The sequence below is a fragment of the Eriocheir sinensis genome, chromosome 62 (assembly GCF_024679095.1).
Source record: "Eriocheir sinensis breed Jianghai 21 chromosome 62, ASM2467909v1, whole genome shotgun sequence".
Taxonomy (NCBI): domain Eukaryota; kingdom Metazoa; phylum Arthropoda; class Malacostraca; order Decapoda; family Varunidae; genus Eriocheir; species Eriocheir sinensis.
Genome location: NC_066570.1, coordinates 8,169,778 through 8,193,043, shown reverse-complemented (window position 1 = coordinate 8,193,043; position 23,266 = coordinate 8,169,778). Strand labels below are relative to the sequence as shown.

General features: G+C 40.9%; 1 protein-coding gene across 6 annotated transcripts in view; it reads left to right on the top strand.

Moving 5' to 3' along the window:
• LOC126986738 (ras-related protein Rab-34-like) overlaps positions 1-21,950 on the top strand; it is a 35,068-nt gene extending 13,118 nt beyond the window's left edge. For 4 of the 6 annotated variants that reach the window (XM_050843113.1, XM_050843112.1, XM_050843114.1 and 1 more), the window contains exons 3-8: positions 1,187-1,329; positions 2,814-2,915; positions 5,728-5,792; positions 7,083-7,219; positions 12,174-12,375; positions 13,903-21,950. In XM_050843113.1, coding sequence (XP_050699070.1) covers positions 1,187-1,329; positions 2,814-2,915; positions 5,728-5,792; positions 7,083-7,219; positions 12,174-12,375; positions 13,903-13,973 — 720 coding nt within the window. In that variant the 3' untranslated portion in view covers positions 13,974-21,950. Of the gene's footprint in view, positions 1-213; positions 334-1,186; positions 1,330-2,813; positions 2,916-5,727; positions 5,793-7,082; positions 7,220-12,173; positions 12,376-13,902 lie in introns of those variants that run through there. The other 2 variants (XR_007739924.1, XM_050843115.1) reach the window with 2 other exon arrangements.
• The last annotated feature ends 1,316 nt before the right edge of the window (positions 21,951-23,266 follow it).

Here is a 23,266-nt window from a genome sequence, read left to right as displayed (position 1 = left end):
TATATATATATATATATATATATATATATATATATATATATATATTCTATACATTAGTTTAAAACACATTTAGGAGTGTTTTTACAGCATTTTGCATCATCTCTCACTTGGTTACAACGTGTTTGAACCATCAAGCAGCCCAGTAGCCACAGACCAGGATTGCATCATCTCTCTCAGGCTGTGTTCTGTTCCTCTTACATCATGTTAGGACATAGCCGGACTTGTGCCACTGTGTAGTAGTTTGACTGTTTAGGTGTTACAGGCCAGCCACTCATTCCTGAGCTAACAGCAAGAGCGTAGAGATGTCACTGACCACAAGGATTAATGTATCTGGTAGGAAGAGTGATCCAGTGTGGGAACATTTTAACAGAATTCCTTCAAAGTCTGGGAAAGCATGGAGAGCTATATGCAAACAGTGTAAATTGGAGTTACAAGGAATAGTAGCAAGACTGAAAAGAACCAAATTTATTGTCATAAGAATTAAAAACCTTATTTTTTAAAGATTTTGAATTTCGATTTCAAAGAATTTTTATGAACTACTTTCAAAGAAGTGTATCATTATTTTTCAAAGACTGCTTTTACAGCATAAATTCAATGTGCTTTTGTTTTAAATACAGGCCATAATAATTTTTTTTTAAATTCATTACTTCAGGAAATAAGTACAGTTCATTATAAGTAAACCTCTTGGATTTCCTTTTTTTAATAGCATGTGGAATTTTTTGTTATACTGTATTGTAAAAGGAAGTGCTTTAATATTCTACTCCTCAGAAATAAGTACAGTTCATTACAAGTAAAACCCTTTGAGTTATTTTTTTAATGGAATGTGGAAATTTTTGTTGTACTGTAAAAGGAAGCTTTTAGTGTTCTATTCCTCAGGAATATATAAAGCAGGTGTAAGTATGTGTTTGTTTTTATATTTTTTCTTTACATTCCATGTTGGTTTGGGCAGAAGTAAATATTGATTTAAATCAGTGATTTAAAAAAAAAATCATTTGATTTAAATTTGATTTAAATCATCACGATTTAAATCAGCCAACCCTGAAATCCTTCAATCCAAAAGTGAGGTAATTGACTGATGTGATTTCCTCACTTGTTAATGGATGTGAGGAAAACTTTGACGTAATAACTTCTTACTTTTCCTGCTTGCATTTAACTGATTGTTTAAACTAAGCACTGTTATCCGTAGGCAAGTCCCCACACCCATGATGACTTCCATGAGGAGGTGAGGAATGCAGCAAATGGGGACCACATGCTGCAAGCTGGCCTCAAGATCTCCAAGATGATTGTGTTGGGGGATGTGGCCACCGGAAAGACTTGCCTCGTCAACAGGTGGGTGGGTCGCTACTTCTCGGATTTTTGCCTATCGCGGGGGGTTCTGGAACCTATATATATATATATATATATATATATATATATATATATATATATATATATATATATATATATATATATATATATATATATATATATATATATATATATATATATATATATATATATATATATATATATATATATATATATATATATATATATATATATATATATATATATATATATATATATATATATATATATATTGGACTGACTAGCGACAAGGTGTGAGGATGAGGTTGTGGCAGTGAGGTGGTGAGGTTTCGTGGCTGGTGAACAAAGGAAATTGTGTGGTACGCCATATCCTTTTCACAGTGCCCTACGCATGTTATTGTGCTTGCATTTTCATTGCTTGTTTCTTTATTTTCTGTTTTGTTTTGTCTGAATGATTAGAGTGTCGGTGTAGGGTGATGGTGCCGGCAGCACTGCTCGTAAACAAAGAAAAGTATGAGGTGCGCCATGCACATCGTCCTTCCACATGGTATTGTGTTTCTTTTACATTTTCATACATTGTATTTGTTTCTTTCTGTTTTGTTTTGTCTAATTGACTGGAGTGTTGGTGTGGTGTGGTTGTGGCGGTGAAGTGGCGGGTGTGGCAAAGCTTGTAAACTAAGAAAAGTATGTGGTGCGCCATGTGCATTCCACAGTGCCCTTCCACATTTTTATAGCTTGTTTCTGTTTCCTTTTGCTTTGTTTTGTCTGACTGACTGGAGTATTGGCATGGTGTGGTGCTGCCGGTGAAATTGCTCGGGCAGCACCATTTGTAAACAAACAAAAGTATGAGGTGTGCCATGTGCATTCCACAGTGCCTTTTTTCCTTCAGTTGATACTAATTGGAATGTTATGTATGAATTGATGAACATATCCAAGCTTAGATAGATCCTGGAGTATTTGCCGTATGTCTGACATGAGTTGGGTTAACCTGGTACCAGCGACGGGCCAAATTAGTGGCTTTACCGTGTACCAGCAACGGGCCAAATTTTTGCCATGATATAAACCCCCCAAAATAGATGATACATAAACTGATCACAAATGCATTGATACATATTATGAAATGGTTTGCGTGAGTGATGATTTTTTCTTATTATTCTCACTTAGAGGGGCCGTCAAGAAACATGAACCCCACAGCTACCGAGTCAAGTTGGGTCGGGTCATGACACGAAGAGCTGTTGAGTGGTCATATTAAGGAATCAGTCATGTGAGCCTGTCATTTTGTCAGCCACCTTCCTCTCTTTGCTGGTGCTTCGTCTCACTTATTTTTAGAATATATGTGAAAAAATTGTGCTTAGGTTTCTTCACATAGTAATCTTAAAATTTATGTGAGGTTATGTAGTGGTTGTCAAAACTGCCCCTTATTACTTGATGTCCTCCAAAATATTTCATGTTGTTTCTTGTTACATCAACTATGATCACACTGATGGAGTATTGTTCCCTTGCAGGTTTTGTCACCAAGTTTTTGATGCCAACTACAAAGCAACAATAGGCGTAGACTTTGAGGTGGAGAGGTTTGACATCCTGGGCATCCCCTTCAATCTGCAAATGTGAGTGTGGACATTTATCTTGTGTGGTAAAAGTTGCGGTTTCCAGGAATACTTAACCTTTTCCCTTACCCATTCAGTTTTTCTTACCTCCATTGCTCCCATTGTCCTTTAAACTATTTGTTCTTATAGTAATTATATTCTTTTCATGGATACTGTGCCTTAAAATTTTAATGCTGCTCTTAGTTTCCTCTTCCCTACAGTGACCATACTCTGACAGGTAACATTCATGACCTTTTAAATTATAATACCTTTTGACTGAGTTGTTTTGCTGCTGACATATTTCTTGGTGAAGATGGGACAAGGCTTGCACAGAAAGCTCAGATTTAATAGCTAAATCTGAGTTAAGTTAATTAACAGTCCTGAGATGTGAATGAGGAAGAATGTTGAAATGCCATAAAGGTAAGAATAAAGAGTGGGGGTTAACCTCCAGGGTGCCAAGCATTTTTCACAAAAACTTTCCCCTGGTGCCAAGCAAATTTGGATTTGGGGGGGGGGGGGGGCAGAAAAGTATTTGTAATGATTAGACAACACATAATTGATACATTTTGCTACTTACCTCTTATCATTTTCATGATTTTAGGCGCCGAAAGTTTCCAATATTTGGTGTTACACCCAGCAGACTTACTCGCTCCAGAGAACTCGCCGAGCATACCTCAGAGATCTGTAGAAGGTTGTTATATGGCACTAAGGAGGCTGAGGGCATGAGTTACAGGAGATTTGAGTGCATAGAGGTCCAACACAAGATATGAGGGGTTCTGTGAGCCTACGATCCGAGCTACGTTTTGACGCACAAAAATATTTTGTTGTAAACGTGCATAAGTTGTTGTTTTCCAACAGATATAAAAATAATAAGTAACTAGAAGTAGATAACACATATATACAACAATTTTAGACACTTTATTCACTCGTGAGGCGATTTATGAGTCACTAAAATACATGTTTTATGTTATTTCATTTATAATTATTTCTTATATGATAAAACACTTATGCTATTGAGGCTTTTTTCATCTGTGAAGTCATTAGGGGCCTCATGAAGGACACGAGCAAACTCGGGTGTTTGCAAAATTTTCTTTGCTCTGCAAGACATCCTCCCTGTACTGCGGTCAGGTCAGGAAAGGAACCCGTACCCTCGGGATCCCTAGAGGCTTGGTGGGGGGTGAAGGTCAGTGACTAGGAGGGGTAAAGGTATAAAAAGTGTCCTGACAAAGTATGAAAAGCCTCCCAGTCAAAATATGGCCCCAGTGATTTTTTTAAATCGCCACCGTAAATATACAGCGCTGGCACACAGCGTGCGCCTACTCGCCACCGTAAAAATATGCCGCTGGTAATCTGGGGGTTAAAGTTAGTTTTCGGATTTTGAGATTAGTGCCAAAAATTCTAAAATACCTCGAAGGCAAGAATATAGTGTCATGCAGTGAAAAATCATCACGGGAAAAAGTAAAGAGGGTAAGGAGTTCAGGCATCTTTGTATTTTGGCTCAGTGTACTCCATATATGTGAAGGGTGAAAAGAGTGATTTGGATAAATGCAATACGTAGTCAAAGAATTTTACAATGAAGTCTTGGCCAGATGGTGGAAAATTCTGAAGTGTCAAGGTCGTGGGCACGAGAACAAGTGATGTCTTTGCACACGTAGGCGCAACATCCAGCTTTGGATTGAAATTTAGGATAGAGATAGTAGGAGGGAACAGAGTAGAGATTGTTGTCAGTAGCCTAAGAAACCTGTGTTTCGGTAAGGAAGAGAAGGTGAGGTTTAGAGGAGGAGAGATGGTGTTCCACAGAATGAAAATTAGAACGAAGACCGCGAATGTTGCAGAAATTAATAAGAAAGAGGTTCGAGGAGTTATCAAGACACCTTTCAAGTTGGCAGCCAGAAGGGGAGTCCAACCTGGGGGAATTTGTGGTCCCCCCCCCAGGCATGGACTCCGAGGCATTTATGTTGTTGGCCATTTTGAATTTTGAATTATGGGAAAAAGTGTGTATGTTGTGTGAATGTAGTGTGGTGTGGATAGAGAGAGGATCTGTCTTTAGAGAGCATGCTGAACTACTCTGGTGTTAACCCCTTCAACACGAGGACCCATATACTGCATCCTTGCATGCCCCGTACCATATCCGAGGACGCGCATACTGCGTCTTGGCGCGCTTTAGCCAATATACGAGTAATTTTATCTTTATATTCATGCTTACATCTCAAAACTATCAATTAATTTATGCTTCTTTATGTGCACCATTTAATTCTGCATGTTTTCATATATAATACATGATGATTATGTTGAGTTTATGGCTGAAAACTTGTTATATTCCATAGCGAAATTTGAAATTTGGCGCGCGCGGCGATCTCGGATACGGCGCGGGGCACTGTTTCGGCCCGGCCGTAGTAAGTTTCTTTATGTGCACCATTTAATTCTGCATGTTTTCATATATGATACATGATGATTATGTTGAGTTTCTGGCTGAAAGCTTGTTATATTCAATTGCGACATTTGAAATTTGGCGCGCGCGGCGATCCCGGATACGCCGCAGGGCGCTGTTTTGGCCTGGCCGTAGTGAAGGGGTCAATGAGACAATAGGGAAACGGTTAGTGAGGACATGTTAAGGGTCTTTTGGAGGGCTTCAGCACCCTCCTCACTTCCCATATATACCTCACCGGGAGTGGCTTGCGCCCGTTTCGGTATATATATATATATATATATATATATATATATATATATATATATATATATATATATATATATATATATATATATATATATATATACACAACACACACACACACACACACATTATTAATAGTATGCTTTTTTCCTGTATCAGCTGGGACACTGCTGGGCAAGAGAGATTCAAATGCATTGCTGCTTCCTACTACAGGGGTGCAAGTGGTGAGTTCTCTAGTGATAACATAGATAACTTGCCTCAGGTTAAGTGCTGTAGGATCTTAATGTGAATTACAAAAGAGCAGCTCAAGTCTATCCATCTGAACCATGGACCTGGAGCATAAGGTGCTTAGAAAAAAAAAATGTGGCTGATAGGACTGCAGCTTCAGGCAGGCAATCTTTTGCACATTCTAGAAAGTGTCCTCCCCACACCAGAGTCAATAGAATACAAGGTCTACTCATTTGGCAGTGGCAGGCTGGGCTGTGACATCACGTGTCCCTCACTGACTCGAGTCCTCTTCTGCATACTATTTACTCTCACCTGAGATTATAAAATAACCACAGAATGTTTTATAAAATGCCCCAACCCTCATCATCATGACACATTTTTGTTTGTCATAAGAACAAAATGATGAAAACTTTGTGTGATTTTTAAAAAGGAAAAGTGAAAAGAAATATAATTTACAAACGTTTTCCTCACTTTTTTGTCTTCAATTTGCTGCAATTCCTTGAGTATTGGTAAGTTAGAAAGAAAGGAAGGTAAGCAAGTTTTTTATACAAAGTTGCAGGCGATGGACGCATGGCTTCATAGCGTAACAGCACAGATAGCCTAATATTACAATTTATTAAGTTCATATAAAAACGTACTTACTAACGTATCAATAATCTGTTTGCACCATCGTCTTCAGGAGAATTTTCTTTATCAGATGGCATTATTTGTATTTACAGTAGCCTAAAAATTCCATGAGAAAATCAGCATGGAATAAAAAGCGGTATAAACATCTATAACCCCGTCTTTGACTTAACTTGCATTATTTCCTTTATTTTTAGTCAATTTAAGTTTTTTTAACACAGTCATAATCAGCAATCTTTCTACTGTCAAGTGATGAAGAAACCAAGTATTTATTATGCAACAGGAGTGGACTATAGAGCATAAAAGTAAAACTTGTAGTGTGGTGAGACCTGTTTCCATGATGTGTGGGGGAAGGCTGCCATGAATCAGCCATGAGCTTACAAAAGAAGCCTAGGTTTCAGTTGCAAGCTACAAATAGACAGCGTATAGTACCATAACAATTTAAGCTTTTATTCTGACATTTCTCTTGCCACTTTTGTTGGAATCACTGATAAAGTTGTTTCATGACCCCTAAGCCTTCCACTGTCTCTTAGTTTGTAGAGGTGTTGCTGTTTTAGTTCCTTTGACATTCATTGCTCAGGAGTCCCAGCATCATTTCTGGTATTGGTTTAGGTTTTTAGCCTCATGTCTGTAGGTCGTAAATTCATTCTTCTTGTTTTCAGCTGTGATGATCGTGTTTGATGTGACCAACATTGTGACACTGGCCCACACTTCCCAATGGCTGGAGGAAGCCCGGCAGGCCAATGCAGACCGCCTCACCCCCTTGGTATTCTTGGTGGCAACCAAACGAGACCTCATGGTGAGACCCTTCTTGTGTCTATAGAGGCATTTTCAGTAGTGTCACCAAGAAGTCAAATGAAGGCAGACAGATGGGAACTGGGTCAAACGTGCTCTGGGATATGTTTGCCCAAAAGGCTCTCGCCAGCCAACGCGAGCAGACACTTTTCATCGGCCAATCAGCGAGTAGGTATTACCACAGCACACGGCAATGAAGTTCCCACAGGAATGTTTTGAAGAATAAAATTTAGAATATAATGCTCCTTGAGACCCAGAAAGTTGGTGTTGTTTAAAGAATTTTTTTTTTTGTCATTTCACATTAAAAAGAACCTGAAAATGACATAAGGCAAGGGAAAGAAGGGAAGATGCTGGGTTTTCTGATGACATTTTGCATCTTTTTGCCCGCTAGGCAGAGTTGTCCGACTATTTTGTGGCTATAACTTTAATCCCGGGGCAGAGCTGTTTTTTCGTATGTTGGTGCATTTCTTGCATCATCTCTTTACATAATCATCATGTGCGGGCAAGGAAATATATATTATTGCAATATTATAGTTGACACCAAGCTAAAACGAGGAGAAAATTAGAGTTGGCTCAGAACTCATACATGCGAACTGTAAACATGACCTCGGTCGCCCGCCGCCCGCCACACACAAGTTCTCTCCCAGATCTCTCTCTTCTTTAACTTTTTTTTTTTTTTAATATTTCTCCATCTCCCATTTTATATGTCCATTTTGGTCATCCTCGAGGAACAAATCGTCAAACTCCTCTATCTTCCTACTTCCGAAAGTGTGCACTCTGTACATGTCTGCGGAAGAGTAATGCCTGATGTACACAATATGCAGTTATAAACAGCAGTTTTTCCGGGCTGGGGCGCCTGTCGTCTGGCAGCGGGGCTGAAATTCGTGTTCACTGTTCAGTTACATATTGCTGTGTTTGTATGCTCTCGTTTGAGTGTGGCGGGACACTACTGAAAACGCCTTAGCTGGAGTAGCTGCTACATCCTTAGCCTTTAAACTCAGAACTGAGCTGAGCTGTCAGTAGATTGTGATCCCTCATACTTGTAGACTTGATTTATTCTGCATCAGGTAGCTGTAAGCACAAAAGGTTCATTTAGTGCATTTATCAATCAATCAATAGGGACATATGCCGGGGGTGTCGCTGCCTACCCTACAGCACCAATTCTGGGGTCCCTCCGGTGAGAATCCATGGCCCCCCCTTCTCATCCTGAGTACCTCCCTAGGCCTCCTCCACTCAGGATTGTGTCTTACAGAGACAACCTGATCAGCAAGATCAGCTTCAGGGTAAAGTGCCACGTGACTGTACTGCTGGAGTTGGTGTTGACGGTCTATGTAGGTAATATATGTTGAATCAGTCTCACAGAGTAGTCGCTGGTTTGACACAAAGTCATTTCAGCGATGCCCCATGATTTTGCTTAGACATTTATTACTAAAGGCATCAATCTGCCTCTCCAAGTCCCTATTTAGTTTCCATGTCTCACAACCATAGAATAAGACAGGGAGCACAAGGGACTTGAAGATCCGGATCTTTGTCCTTCTACACAGGTATCGACAATGCCATATACTCGTGCTAAGCAAGTCCATAACACTGGGGGCCAAGCCAATCCGCTGTAAGACTTCCTGGTGAGGCTCACCGTTATTCTGAGCTATGCTTCCAAAGTATGTGAAATTTTCCGAGATCTCAATGTCCTCGCCATATGCATCTACAGACTGTACCATTTCATATAGCAAGCCTCAAAACATTTAATGGATTTAGTAGGTACAGAACTAACTAACTAACAGGGGGCATACCCCAGGGGATGCATCACTTTCCTCACCCACTGCCTCCACCCCTGACAGTCCCTCCAAGCAAGCCTCCATGTAGTTACCTTTCCCATTTGAAACTACTTCTGGCAGGTTCAGTCAGTGTGCCCCAGCCATGAGTCACATGGGCGATCTCTTGGTCTCCACCCATGGTTTCTCATACAGAAACAGCCTTATAAACAGGACTGATGTCCACAAAGTGTGCCGTGTCTATGTAGCTGGAGTTGGCGTTCACATACTAAGCTGGTAGCAGACCTTGATTCAAAAATTAGTCATTTGTTTGGCATAATGTCATGCCAGCAATACCCCATGATCCTGTGGAGGCATTTGGTAATAAAGGCATTGACATGCCTCTTCAAGTCACTATTTACTGTCCATGTCTCACAGCCATACAGTAAGACAGGGATCACAAGTGTCTTAAAAATTTGAATCTTTGTCTGCCAGCATAGATATCGACATATATGCATGTTTGAGTGATTCCATAACACCATGAGTCATGCCAGTCCATTAAGTTACTTCTTGGCAAGACCCACCACTGTTATCAAGTGTTATCAAGGTATGTCAAACTTATGGTGACCTCAATATCCTCATCACATGCATGAACAGACTGAACTGTGTCATTTAGTAAGCCTCAAAACAACTGGACCTTGGTTTTGTGCCAAGAGACCTTCAGTGCCATTGGCTTTGCCTCCTCATGCAGCACTTTGAGAGCCATCATTAGGACTTACAGCAATTCGGCAAGAAGTACAGCATTATCAGCAAAAAAAAAAAGGTTAGTGACCTTGATGTTGCTAACATATGCTCTACAATGACTGATCAGCAACCTTGCTTAATACCCAGTTGCTTAATACCTCAGCGCCTTTGGAATATTGGAGCGCATAGGACAGTGAAAACCAAAACATTCTAAACCTATTTGTATGGCTGTGGCAACAGTCAATAAATGGGATTTGGCCGAGCGCTGGCAACCCCTGGGATGTGCGAGGGGGAACTACGTGCGACGAGGTAAGACGAGGGACGTGAGCGTAAGTGACACGTAGCACGTACACATATTTGTAACTACTAATATACACCTCATCTATATCTTAATTTTTTTAGTTTATCAATAATTTATAAATAAGACGTGCTACGAGACGAGGCAAGACGATTGACTGAGGCGAAATGAATGACGTGGGGATAGTGGGTAGTCCTACTGAGTGTTGCCATGTATTACATTATCCAGTCCAATTTTCAGCCATCTAGACCTACTGGCGTGGTTTCTGTACGCGTTCAAAAATCACGCTCAATTGAGGCTTGTCGCCTCTCCTCAGGCAAGCCTCAATTGAGGTCTGTCGCCGTTCTCGGGTTAATGAAAGAATTTTTGGTGAGTTGAAGAATAGATTTGTCACTGTTCTGGGCAGAAATGTAAAGATCATGATTAGTAGTAGCACAAAGGCTCAGGTACATTTTGTGAGGTGCCTTTCTAACTCTGATAGTGCAAGAACAAGCATGATTGAAACAGGGGCATTTTGCATCAGTAGAGAAAGTGGGTGGAATGTGTGCCTCCATTTCAGAGACAATCACTTCCACAATGCGTTGGGCACACACAGAGGCGTCTCTGACCTAGAAGTGGTAATCATTCCACGAGAAATTGGAAAAGTACATCTTTGGGTTAACCCGCTGAGCTGAAGTGTATTGCTAAAAGCACCACCTCTGTCAGATTCGGAGGCTGTACAGAAGTGGTGGGACAAAACGCAGAAATCAGGTTGTGATCGGAGGAGCCCAATTGAGAGAACAGTTTGACAGAATAAGCAGAAGGATTAGAGGATAGAAAGAGGTCTAGAGTGTTGGATGTGTCTCCAAGGCAGTCAGGGATATGTGCTGAACCAGCTGCTCCAGATCACTGAGGAAAGCAAAGTTTTAGGCTTGTTCACCTGGCTGGTCAGTGAAAGAGGAAGAAAGCCAAAGCTGGTGGTGAACATTGAAATCTTATAAGAAGGAGGTTTCAGTTAAGGGAGAGTCAAGATGTATTCCACTTTGGAATTCAAGTAGTCAAAGAATTTTACATAGTTGGTGAAGGTAGGTGGGAAATGAAAAGCACAGATGTATTTAGTAATAGAATTGTTGGCACGAGAGCAAGTAATGTCATAGTTTACATAGATTCAGCATCCAGGTGCATTAAGAGGTTACAGAGTAGAGATTTTGTCAGTTGCCTCAAAGACCTGTGCTTTGGTTAGAAAGAGAAGGTGAGGTTTGGTGGAGGAGAGATGGTGTTCCACAGAATGGATATTAGAGTGAAGATGGCAAATGTAGAAGTTGATGTAGAAAAAGTTGGAAGAGCTATAAAGACATCTCTCTGGTCTGTTACCAAAAGTGGAGTCTGATCTTGAGATATTTGTAGTCCCAGACTTCAAAGCTTTAATTTGATTAACCTTCATAAATTTAGATAAATTTATATATATGTGTAGTATGTATAAGTTTGGTGTGGAAAGTATAAAAGTTTGTCTTTAGGGATTATGCTAAACCACTCTGGTGTTGATGAGACAATAGGGAAATGGAAAGTGATGACACAGGAGGGTCTTTGATAGGCTTGCAGCACCCCCCTCATCTCCTGTATATACTTCACCGGGAATGGCTTACACCTGTTTCAGCAGGTGTCTACCCCAAATATCCAGCCCCTGGTTTCAGGAAACCCCAAGTGTCTGGCAAAAAATCTGGCCAACCAAAATTTTTTAAAACATTACATAAAAGTTCATAAAAAAATTACAAATATCTGACCAATGTAAGATTTGAAATACCCATGCACTGCTTCCAACACTAATTTTTTATATACCATTGCCATATATGGTAATTAATGAATCCGTATACTAAAATAAAGCATTCCACCCTTTATAAATAAATTTTCTGGATATAGTGGTTTATATGATTATAGATACACTGCAATACTTAGTTATTTCTCTTAGAATCTGTCACATCGTCTTTTATTGAGGCACTGATGAGTATTTTTTGTTCTCTCTTAAGAAATCATCATTACCACCAGTGGAAACAGTATTGAAGCCCCAAGGAAGGGGAGGATATAAAAGGATCAGTTCTTGTTTCATACCTTGCCTTCCATACGCTGTCCTAATCATACATGTACTGCTCCCCCACCTCTCTCATTCACACATCATCTGTTGGTAGAGTGAAGGAGCTTACGACCAGATCGAGAAGGAGGCCCGGCGAGTAGCACAAGGCCTTGGCGCAGAGTACTGGGCAGTGTCCTCCAAGACAGGTGACAACGTGGAGTCTTTGTTCCTACGAGTAGCAGCACTCACCTTTGACCGCTCAGTGGTGCAGGAGCTAAGCGGTGGTGGGTCAGACAGACGCAAGCAGTCCACAGTCAGTGAGTACATAAATCTTCTACTGAAGGAGGGAAAAGGCTTAGGATACCTCTGTTCTGCCTTCTCATTGAAAAGTCATCATTGATTTTGTTTATATTTCCATTCCCTTTTGTTTGTGGTGCCTGCTGCTAGGACATTCATCCTGAAGGTGGCTATGAACTTTTTTGTCACCCATTTTTTTACTGACAAGTGTAAATCTATCCGTCTATGTCCAACACCCTCTCCCTTCATGGTAACTTACCTCAAGAAGGTGAACATGGCAGAAGTCTCCAATTTTCACTGTTCCAACACTTCTCATAATTTTCACTCCCTTGCCAGCCAACTTTCTCTTGTACCCATCCACTCTATTAATTAATTTCAATGGTGTGTGTCCCACCCACCCACACCCTGATACTTTTCCTCAATCCTGCCCTCGTACTTTTCCCTTCACGAGGTTATCCTCATTCATTCATATCACATGTCCAAATCATACCATGTTTCACCCATTCAGCTACTCCACAATCCACTCACCATACCCAAACTCTCATACACATCATTGTTATTTTCTCCATCCCATCTTAACACACCATATTCACCTCTTCAGTGACTCATTTTCACTGTGCATATTCATGATTGGTTACAACATTCCACTCCTATGTCTGTGATGCTTAAGACAATTGAGAGGGTAATGCTTTCTTAAAATTCTTAAGAGCTATGTCTTTTATGCCGTCTCTGGCCTCAACCCTCAGAAGGCTTATGGACCCGATGGAGTGCCTCATATTGTCCTTAAAAACTGTGCTTCCATGCTGACACCCTGCCTGGTCAAACTCTTTCATTTCTGCCTGTCAACTTAACTGCTGGAAGTATGCTTACATACAGCCTGTGCCATGAAGGGTGACTGTTCCAATTCCTCAAACTACCGTCCTATAGCTTTACTCTTCCCACAGCCCTGCTGTACACATCTCTCTACTCTTCCTCATTCCTATTCTATCCAAATCCTTTATGCAAGAATTAACCAGCATCTTCATTCTTTCATCCCTTTTACTGGTAAACTCTGGAACAGCCTTCCTTTGTTCGTATTTCCTCCTGCCTACGACAATCTCATTCAAGAGGAGAGTACCAAGACACCTCTCCACCCAAATTGACCTCTCGTTCTTTCTGCTTTTATTTGGAGCAGCATCTAGCGGGCTTTTTTTGTTGTTTTTGTTTTTGCCCTTGAGCTGCCTCCCTTGCTGTAAAAAAAAGGAGAAAAAAATAGATGCCTTCCCACACCTCAGGACATTTAGTTGAGGCCACAGACTGAGGTGATTAGATGGTGTGTGAAGTTGATATTTTATCCATTTTAGTGATCGATTTTTGTCTGCCTTGAAATATTCGCTTTCTTGGGTCATTTTTAGGCTGCCTATTATATGCAAAAAGCAAGTTTATGACTAACCACTTTACAACATTGTAGTACTTGTATAGTTTTTAGGTAAAACTATATTCATATTAAATTTTCAAACAGATATGTACTGTCATGTTTCATCTCTCATCCCTTGCATCTCACTCAGGGATTGGCCATAGGTTGGAGGACACCTTTGAAGGCCACAAAAAAGCCAAGTGTGCAACATGCAACAAGTAGCACTTTGGGCCCTGATGAGTGTGGCTCCAGAGTCCTTTCCTACTGCCCTCGGTAGCAGATATCTCAGTAATGGTAATTATAGACAAAGCACTTAACTCTTCACGCAATGGTAGTGTGAAGATTTACTCAAGTTATGAACAATGAAGCTATTAGTATAGGAAGGTTGCTTTTAAACCAGTGATAGTCAGAGTGGTTTTTCAATACCTTGATGATTATTTTTGAATGTTAACCTTTTCCATTCATGACGCAGACGTCGGCGACACAGTATGGAAAGGGTCAAGAGGAAATGGAAGAGGATTAATTCTCTTCTAAACCTCTCAATCCTCCTCTAAATTCCTCTTAATCCTCTTCCATTTCCTCTTAAGAGGTTTAGAAGAGGATTAAGAGGAAATAGAATAGGATTAAGAGGTTTAGAAGAGGACTAACCCTTTCCATACGGTGACGCTGTCGGCCGCCGATGTCGCGTCGCTGGAGTGAAGGGGTTAAAGAAGGAATGCTTCTCCAAAAGCTCTAATTTTTTTGTCCAAAGAAATAGCATCATCATGTGGACCATTTTTTTTTTTTTTTTTTTTTGATTTTTTTTTTTTTTTTAATTCAACATTAAATGTTGACGGGAAGAGGAGACCTTATTTTAGTCCATGATAGTCAGGATACACTTTTGCTCCAGTATTGTGTTAAGGTGCTCACCTGTGTTTGTCATAAAAGCTTGACATGGTGGGAGCACAAGCAATTCTTTCCCACCATAGTGACAGCCATGATGCTGATAGAAGTTAGTGTAAATAATTCTGCATTTCTGTGGTTAGTCACACTAAAGACAGCATTGCTAGAGGAAAATGCTTTGAGACAACACATATTGCTTCCTAATGTTGGTGCTGCTACCTTATATTGCACAATGAATGATACACAACGGCCTCCCTCCCCCTGACCGTCACCGCCATGAGGCTGCTGCTTCAGGGACCTTGTGCCTTGTCCAGCCAAGAGGCCCCTCTGGTGCAGTTTCCAGCCTCTTTTTAATGTAGGAATGCATGGATTCTGCTTACCAGCAGTTTATGTTAGTCTTTTGCTGTGTTCTCAGCCAAGTGACCTGATGTTTGCCAGCCTCCTTAAGTGACTTGTTACCGTTGAGATGACTCACTGTTGTGTATAGAGGTGATGTTTGGCATATCACTCTGGGTAAATTTTTTGTGCTCACAGGTGCTTATTGTATGTTATTCCTGTAAAGCACAACTTTATAGCATAAGATGAACAAGTGTTGCTGCTCATGCTGTGATAAAGGCTTATATGGCAGCTCAACTTAGTTTTCTGAGTTAATATGAAAAGTGACTGATGGTTTTCCCTTTTCTACCTGGAACTAGTCAACTTCATCAGTAGAATGCTTTGTTGTGGATGAGAACTAAACCAAAGGAACATTAAGGCATTTATTTGTGTTAGGATGTTTAGGGAAGGGATGCACATGTTTGCAGGTACATGTTCACAAGATGCATGGGTGTATTTGGGTTTGCATGCATGTCCGAATTGGGTGTGTATATGCGGAAGCACATGTGCCTGCAACAGGGCTTCAATAACAGAGGACAGAATTTTGCTTCCACATTATTATTTTGTTTATTTTTGCATTTGCAAAATACGTTTCATTCCCTCACTTTCTAAACATTCACATTGAAGTTTTAGTTTTATGCTATTGATATAATAAAGGTATTTAATTCTACCATTGTGTAAGTTTTTGACAAGAGGTTTTCTGTACTTTTTTTTTGCATAGAATTGTTGCAGTGACAAGATTTCCTGTTATCATTTGTTTACTTGATGAAAGATGTTTCTCATGAACCAGACTACATATATTATTACTTGCATATTACTTTTAAAGGAAGTGTAGGAAGACTAAGATTTTGAAGGAAATGGTTTATTTTTATTTATTTTTTTATTCTTTGTGACAAGGTGTTATGCTCATGGAACACATGCACACTGACTTTGGTTGTGAGAAGTTTGAAATTTATTGCCACAATAAAACCTTTGATGATGGCACATAAATGTATGCCTCTTATGTCCAGCCTCCATTGAGTGAGTACTTGAGCTCAGAGGTTAGAGGACAATGTTGAAGACTTGCTGTTACTCATCAAAGTTAAAAGTGCACAGGAAAATGTGCTTTGGGAATTTTGCTGGATTTTTTACAAATTTTCTGAATGTTTCATGTAATTATAACTCATTATGATGGTGTAGATTTCATGTCAAGTGATCACTGTCACGTCTTGTATGCTTCAGTGAGATATAGAGTGCTGTTTTGTTGTGCCCTTTGCATTGTGAAATGTTGTGAATATTAGCACATTTCAATTCTTCAGATTGTGGGTAACTCAGCCTTTACAAGTGTTGTTGTTAGTAAGACACTTTCTTAGTAAGAGACTTGATTGAAATGTCTACTGAAGAATTATTGATTAATTATTGTAATTTCAGAGATACTTTTGTATTATTGAAGTGAAAGTATAGTCTAGAATTTTGTAGGTGCTTACATTTTACAGAGGTTTTCTAATTACTTTATTTATTCTATGCCTATATGATATTTAGTATTTTATAGTGGAACTAGTGTTATAATCTTAGTATGAGAGAAACTCAGCACTATGTGCAGTCTCCAAGAAACACGGCCTCAAAGTGCATTACTTAATGATATGTCAGGACCTGATTATGTTTTTTTTAAATAGTTTATAACATAAGGTGATTCAGTGCTCTAAGTTGTACTTTGCTAGTGCTGCATCAGGGATGAGGAAATTTGAGTTGAGAAATTTTCATCTTGTACAGACAGACAACTGTTTAGCTCTCTAGACTTTAAAGATATTCTGAATTCATAGGGCACCAAATTCAAGGGGAAGTGGTTCTGCATGTTGCCCTTTGCAAGCTTTAACAGAAATTAGACCAATAATTGAGAGCAAATCCAGAAACTCCAGACAAGGGAATCCTGTACACTATAGTCTCCGCACGCTGAACTGACCCAGAAGTCCCTATGCCTTTTGCCCCAAGGAGGCTTTGCCCCCTTTCACCTGATTGGCTGAAGGTTACCATTTAAAACAGGTGAATGTTATATTAAATATCATATGATGGGGGATCATGCAGTGTGGTAGGTATGAAAATGAGTAGGAATTACTATACAGTCATCCCTCAAATAGTACGGTTTCCAATAGTACAGTTTCAGTTTTTACGGATTGTCATAGAATTTTTTTTAGGATTTTTAAATTTCCCACTCGTCGCACCAAGTAGCCATGACGTGAGTGGCAACACTTTTCTACCCATGGAGGTAGAATTGGTGGAGTTGACATCAGCCCAATTAAGTGAATCCACCGAACTGTCATTTTTAGGGCCGCAAGGTTGTGGAAACCTGCCAGGTGTCAGGTGTCGTCAGGTCAGGCTCCCCCTTAATGGGCTCGGCCAGGCTGCTCTCACCCGTGTATCAATCATCTTCCGGGTCTAAAAATGACAGTTTGGCGGCTTCACCTCAATGAATGGAATTATCGGCCCGTGTCAACTCCACCAATTCTATGTCCATGGTTCTACCAGACTGCCACCCATGCACATCTCCTCAGTCCATGTGTGTGCACATCAGGAACACTGTTTTGCCAGTTTGAAACCTATGCACTTTCCTTAAGTCCGTGTGTGTGCACAACCTCAGATACGCTTCTCCATTACCACATAAAATGAACATTGGACCCAAGAGACAAACCAAAACACTTGCTGTAAGCACCCCAAAGTGTTCGAGAAAGCTGTTCACCTTGCAGAAGAATTCAGATTTAGGAGGTTACGTTTTTGTATGAGTTAAGTTGTGGTAGGAAGAGCATACCACTTGAATACGAATCACGCCTGGCTCAGCTTCTACTTGCCGGCCAAAGTTGCCAGTTATGTATGCATTTTCTTCTGTAGTGTTACCACGCTTGGCAACAGAGCCATCCTGGCAGCGCTCCCTTCCACATTGTCAGCGAGCGGACCTTGTCATACACTCACACTCTCTCTTACCCTTTACCATAGTCTCTAATTCTTTCTAAATCATACTTGAAATAAGATACGAAATGGTAATTGTGGAGATTGACTTCGCACCTCCAAAATACGGCATTACACCTCCCTATTATATACGTAGTTAAGGGATGCATATTTAAACTACTCCAACCGAACTTTATATAACCTGACCTCTAATGGGGGGGGTCTTCGCCCCCCTCGATGCCCCCAGCGTGGTAACACTGCACTGTGACTGCAGCAGAAAATGCAAAACTGGTAACTGAGCCAGATTCCGTAGGAATGCCCAGGAGTGTTTTTTTGGGGGGGCACTAATTTTATACGGATTTTCGAATAGTACGGGGGTCCTGGGTCCCTAACCCCCGTACTATTTGAGGGACGACTGTAATCAAGTAATTGACAATACTGCACCTACCATTAAGTAATATACACTAAGAAAGTGCAGAAGAGATAAATGCACTCATTCCCCTTATTTCCCTCACCTAGCATTTACGAATATATAATATTTATATACTTACTTGATATAGGAATATGTTCAATGTAAATTAAAAGGGGTTTTAGTTATTGTCTTTGTATCTTGAGTAAGATCCTGTACTCGATGGAGCAGCATGTGGAGGGAGGTGAAGCAGACGGCACTGCAACTGATGCCTGCAAACTACAATAACAATGGCTAAAATCCCTTTAACCCCTAAAGGACCGGGGGTGGCTGTATTTTCGTTACTGCTGGGACCGGCCTACCCGCACTAAACCCCGAAAATTGCCTGTGTTCACACACTCTCTGCGCTTAACCTATATTGCACGAGTGAATAAGATAGATTTTGTACTAACCATCAAGTCTTCCTCTTTCTAATGACGCCATCCAGAAGTCTCTACATGCCGTTGTTACAGAGAAGTGGCGAGTTGAATAGGATTGACTTTTGGGGTGAGTGCTCCATGTGTCCGATTTGCCTCCATGGCTATGTCTAGGAAGTAAAGAAAATGGGTGCCCCACGCTCTCTTTACACAAGATATACTATAATATACACTCCTTCCACACTATACAGCCCCTCTTGTGTGTGGCTAGCAGACCTTTCCATCTTGTTTATGTCCTACAGTGAAGTGTGAGAGCCATTATAGCCTAGGTTGTGCAGTAGATATGGTAAAAATAATAATCACACTTGTTACAATTTAGTACTTTATTTTATTTTTCTCTATTTATAATCAAGAACAAGACCAAAAATAAGAAATAATAAGAACAAGAACAAAAACATGTCAGTGTCATGTCACTCATGGCGTTGAGGTGACCGGGCGGTGGGGAGCAGTCAGGGAATCGGACACGTCCAAATCACTGTCGCTGCTTTCTTCCATGATGAGAGTGTGGGAGAGACTGAAAGAGCAGCGATAAGTGCTGTGAGTGGCTCACGGGCATTGTTGCCATCGAGTGTACCAAAAAAAGGCGAAAAGCAGCTAAATTTAGCGTAAAAATAGGAAATCAGTTATAACCGCCTCCGGCCCTTCCCCAGTAAAGCGGCTATAGCCGCCTCCGGTCCTTTAGGGGTTAAAGTTACAGCGAACATATCCCCATATCAAGTAACTATGAATATTCGCGTGTGGTGTCCATAGTAAGCTCTTATTGGCTAATCTATATAAGGAGCCTGCAAGCAGTAAACCACAATGTCTCCCTTTCCATTTCTCTCCTACACTCTGCGTCAATTAATTGACTTTTCGTCACATATAAATACACGTTTATTGCAGGTAAACCTTCTTATAACAACCAAACAAAAAGTAAATAACATTTTATTTTGTACAAAAATACACACCAAGTTTCCCTTTTATACAGTACCCATAAAAATTATCCGAACGCCAGGACGATCAACAAAGTCTTTTATACATGCATTGATAAAAGGATAGAAAAAAATGTGTTAAAGACATAATGTATATATTCATGTGTTACATCAGTATTTAGTGTTTTCTCCTTTTGCATTCAAGACAGCCTGGATCATCTTGGGCATATAAAAAACGAGCAGCATTCTTCATCTATTTCCCTCACCCACACTCTCTTGACTTCTTCGATGAGGGTAGGAATGCTTGATGTAAACCCTCCTTTGGAGCTTAATTTTTGCAATGTTCCATAAGGTTTCAATTGGATTGAGGTCAGGGGAATTCCCTGGCCAGTCCAGAAGTTTCGTGTCCTTGGAAGCAATCCATTCCTTTGTTCTCTGGGCCCTGTAGCACGGGGCGTTGTCTTGCATGAAGACCGTGCAGCCAGTGATCTCCATGTGTGGCATCAAATGGTGTTCAAGCATCTCGATGTATTTGTCTGCGTTCATTTTATCACCTGGCTTCAAAAAATGTAGGCCACCACGCCCCTTGGCACTGAAGCATCCCCATGCCAACACTCCGGAAGGATGCTTCAAGGTCTTGCGGGTAAACCTAGCATCGAACCTGTCACTCCCTCGCTGTCGGCACACAGTCATTCAGCGGCTGGAGAAAATCTTAAATTCTGATTAGTCGCAAAACATCACCTTTGACCACTGCTCAGCAGTCCAGTGTGCATAGCATTTGCAAAAAGCAAGCCTTTTCACCTTCATAGGCTGAGTAAGAAGAGGTTTCGCCACAGGATGTCGAGCAGGCAAACCAAGGTCCTTCTGGAGCCTGTGTTGGATAGTGCGGATAGACACATCTCCAAGCACACCTTCGTGTCTCATTCTCAATTCTCGGGCTGAGATGGAAGAGTTTTCTCTTACTTTCCTCCTCAAAAAATGATCGGTGGTCCTCGTGGTCTTAGGATCTCTCTCAGAGGGCTTAAATGTAGGGGGAACACGTCCTTCCTTACAGCCTTCGCCCCGCTTCACCCACATCACAGTCAACTGGGAGAGCTCCAACTGACGCCCAATTTCAGCATATCTCTTCCCCGCCTTCCTCATATGAAGAATAAGCTTTTCAACATCAGTAATGTTTTTCCCCATGCTGTGAGTCTGAAAGAAATTCTTGGGTTCAAAGGTAAAATGATGCTAAAGGGGGTAAATGTCTAGAGTGAATAGCTAGGACACCCCTCTCCTTCAGATACCCGGAGGGAACTGCTATGCATGGGAACGATGTGCTTGAAAGGGGGCAGAAATATGGAATGGAAAACATATCATACCGGCATTAAGACTACGACATGGCGGATGAAGGACAATACACTCAAGCGTATGAGAATGAAATCACACTCGTATACGGATTCTTTTTGCATGTACTGTACTTGGTTGGATTGCCCTTCCTCTTGAGAACTTCCCTGAGGCATTTTCGAGGAGAATCTGTGAGTTTCCTCAAAGTATCGGTGTCAAGTGACTCCCAGGTGCTGCGCAGTTTCACCTCCAACTTGGGTGAAGATGATGTGTTTTTTTCCCCTCAACTTAACTTTGATTATAGCCCAAAGGTTTTCTTTGGGTGAGAGATTGGATGAGTTCGCTGTCCAGTTTGTGATATGATTTATACAACGGTCAGAGAACCAGTTTTTTTTATCAATTTTGCCGTGTGGTGGTGCTCCGTCCTGCTGGAAAATGTCTGTGCCACTCTTCTCAAATGATGACTCCATGTACTCATTGAGAGTAATTTACTAAGTTTCTTTTTTCATGGTCTCATTATGGGGTAGTGTTACCAAGTCACCCATACCACCCAAACCATTAAATGCTGATGGTGGTGGCTGAGTGGTTAGCATGTCGGCACTGTGTCCAGGAGGATGGGGATAACCTTCCCATCTGCTGCCACAAGCTAGTATTTTTCAGTTACTGCTGAGTGGCCTAAGACTACCCACATGCTGTCCTGAAGGCCACCTATCAACCCAGACTCTAGATTCTCTCTCTAATAGAGAGGATCAAATATGAGCTCTGGGGGGCAGCATGTGCCAAGCAAGATGGCACCACTATAAACACTTGCCTACGCCATAATGGGTCGGGGCTGACAATCCAACCCCACCAAGAAAGCTTGCTGCATAAAAAATAAAAAATAAAAATAAATAAAAAAAGTGCGATGTAGCAAGGGGGTCTGAGTTGCACGCCCTCCACACTTTCTTCCCTGACATGTCACTTGCATAGAATGTGGCTTCATCCGACCACAGTACCCTCCTCCATTTCTCCAAGTTGCAGTCCTTGCGTTCCTTGGTGAATAAAACTCACCTTTTCCTCTGTGCTTCAGTAATCAGGGACTTTTTTTGCACTGTCACCTTACGGTACCCAAGGTCTTTGTATAACACACGCTGCACAGTTCTGCATCACTGAGGAGGTCTGGATTTTGTTCCTTAAGTTTCCTGGTCGTAAGAGTGGGATTACGTTCGATCTCCCACCTCAGCACTCACGTATCCGGGATCACCGCACGTGCCAAATTTCAAATGTCGCTATTGAATATAACAAGTTTTCAACCATAAACTCAACATAATCATCATGTATTATATATGAAAACATGCAGAATTAAATGGTGCACATAAAGAAACATAAATTAATTGATAATTTTGAGATGTAAGCATAAATATAGATAAAATAACTCGTATATTGGCTAAAGCGAGCCAGGATGCAGTATGCGCGTCCTCAGACATGGTACAGGGCATGCAAGGACGCAGTATACAAGTCCTCGTGTTGAAGGGGTTAAAGAACGTGGTGCAGTAGTATGAGGCCTGCCTTCCCCGTGTCCATGTGTCGGTATTCTCACACTGCCTCCTTCCTTAAATTTTTTCACAATGTTCTAGATGGTTCTCAGCTACACACCAGAAATATTACTTATTTCAGATGTTTGCAAGCGTAGTTTATGGTACTCAGTCACTCGCTCAATATCATTATGAGACGTGTATTTTCTAGACATAGCGATAAAGCTACAATGAACAGAAATGTCTCAAGTTCAAACAAAAAAGTGGCAACAAAAGAAAATGTTGACACCACCCACAACTATTACATAAGTAATTTATTGATATGATTATTATCTCCCCATATGATGGAAACATTGATCTGAGTCGCCAGTTAGTCAATTGCTCTCAGCCCATTTTTCCCAAGCAGGTAGGATGGTATGTCCAATTTGCAACAATTGGAGTTTCACAAGTGTTAACACGAAAAGTCATTTGAAGCAGATAGTAATCCTCATCCTAATCAGTCTATCTGAGAAGTTCTTCCAGCTACCCCCCATGTCATTTTGATTGTCATGCACTCATCTCTTTCAGTTTCCCTATTCTGGATCCTTGCTGCAGGACCAAAGTACTCAAAGTATTGCATATGACCACTTCCAATGGATATGACCACTTCAATCACTGCATTCAACACCTCTCAGTCACACATGTCCCACCCCCTATACAC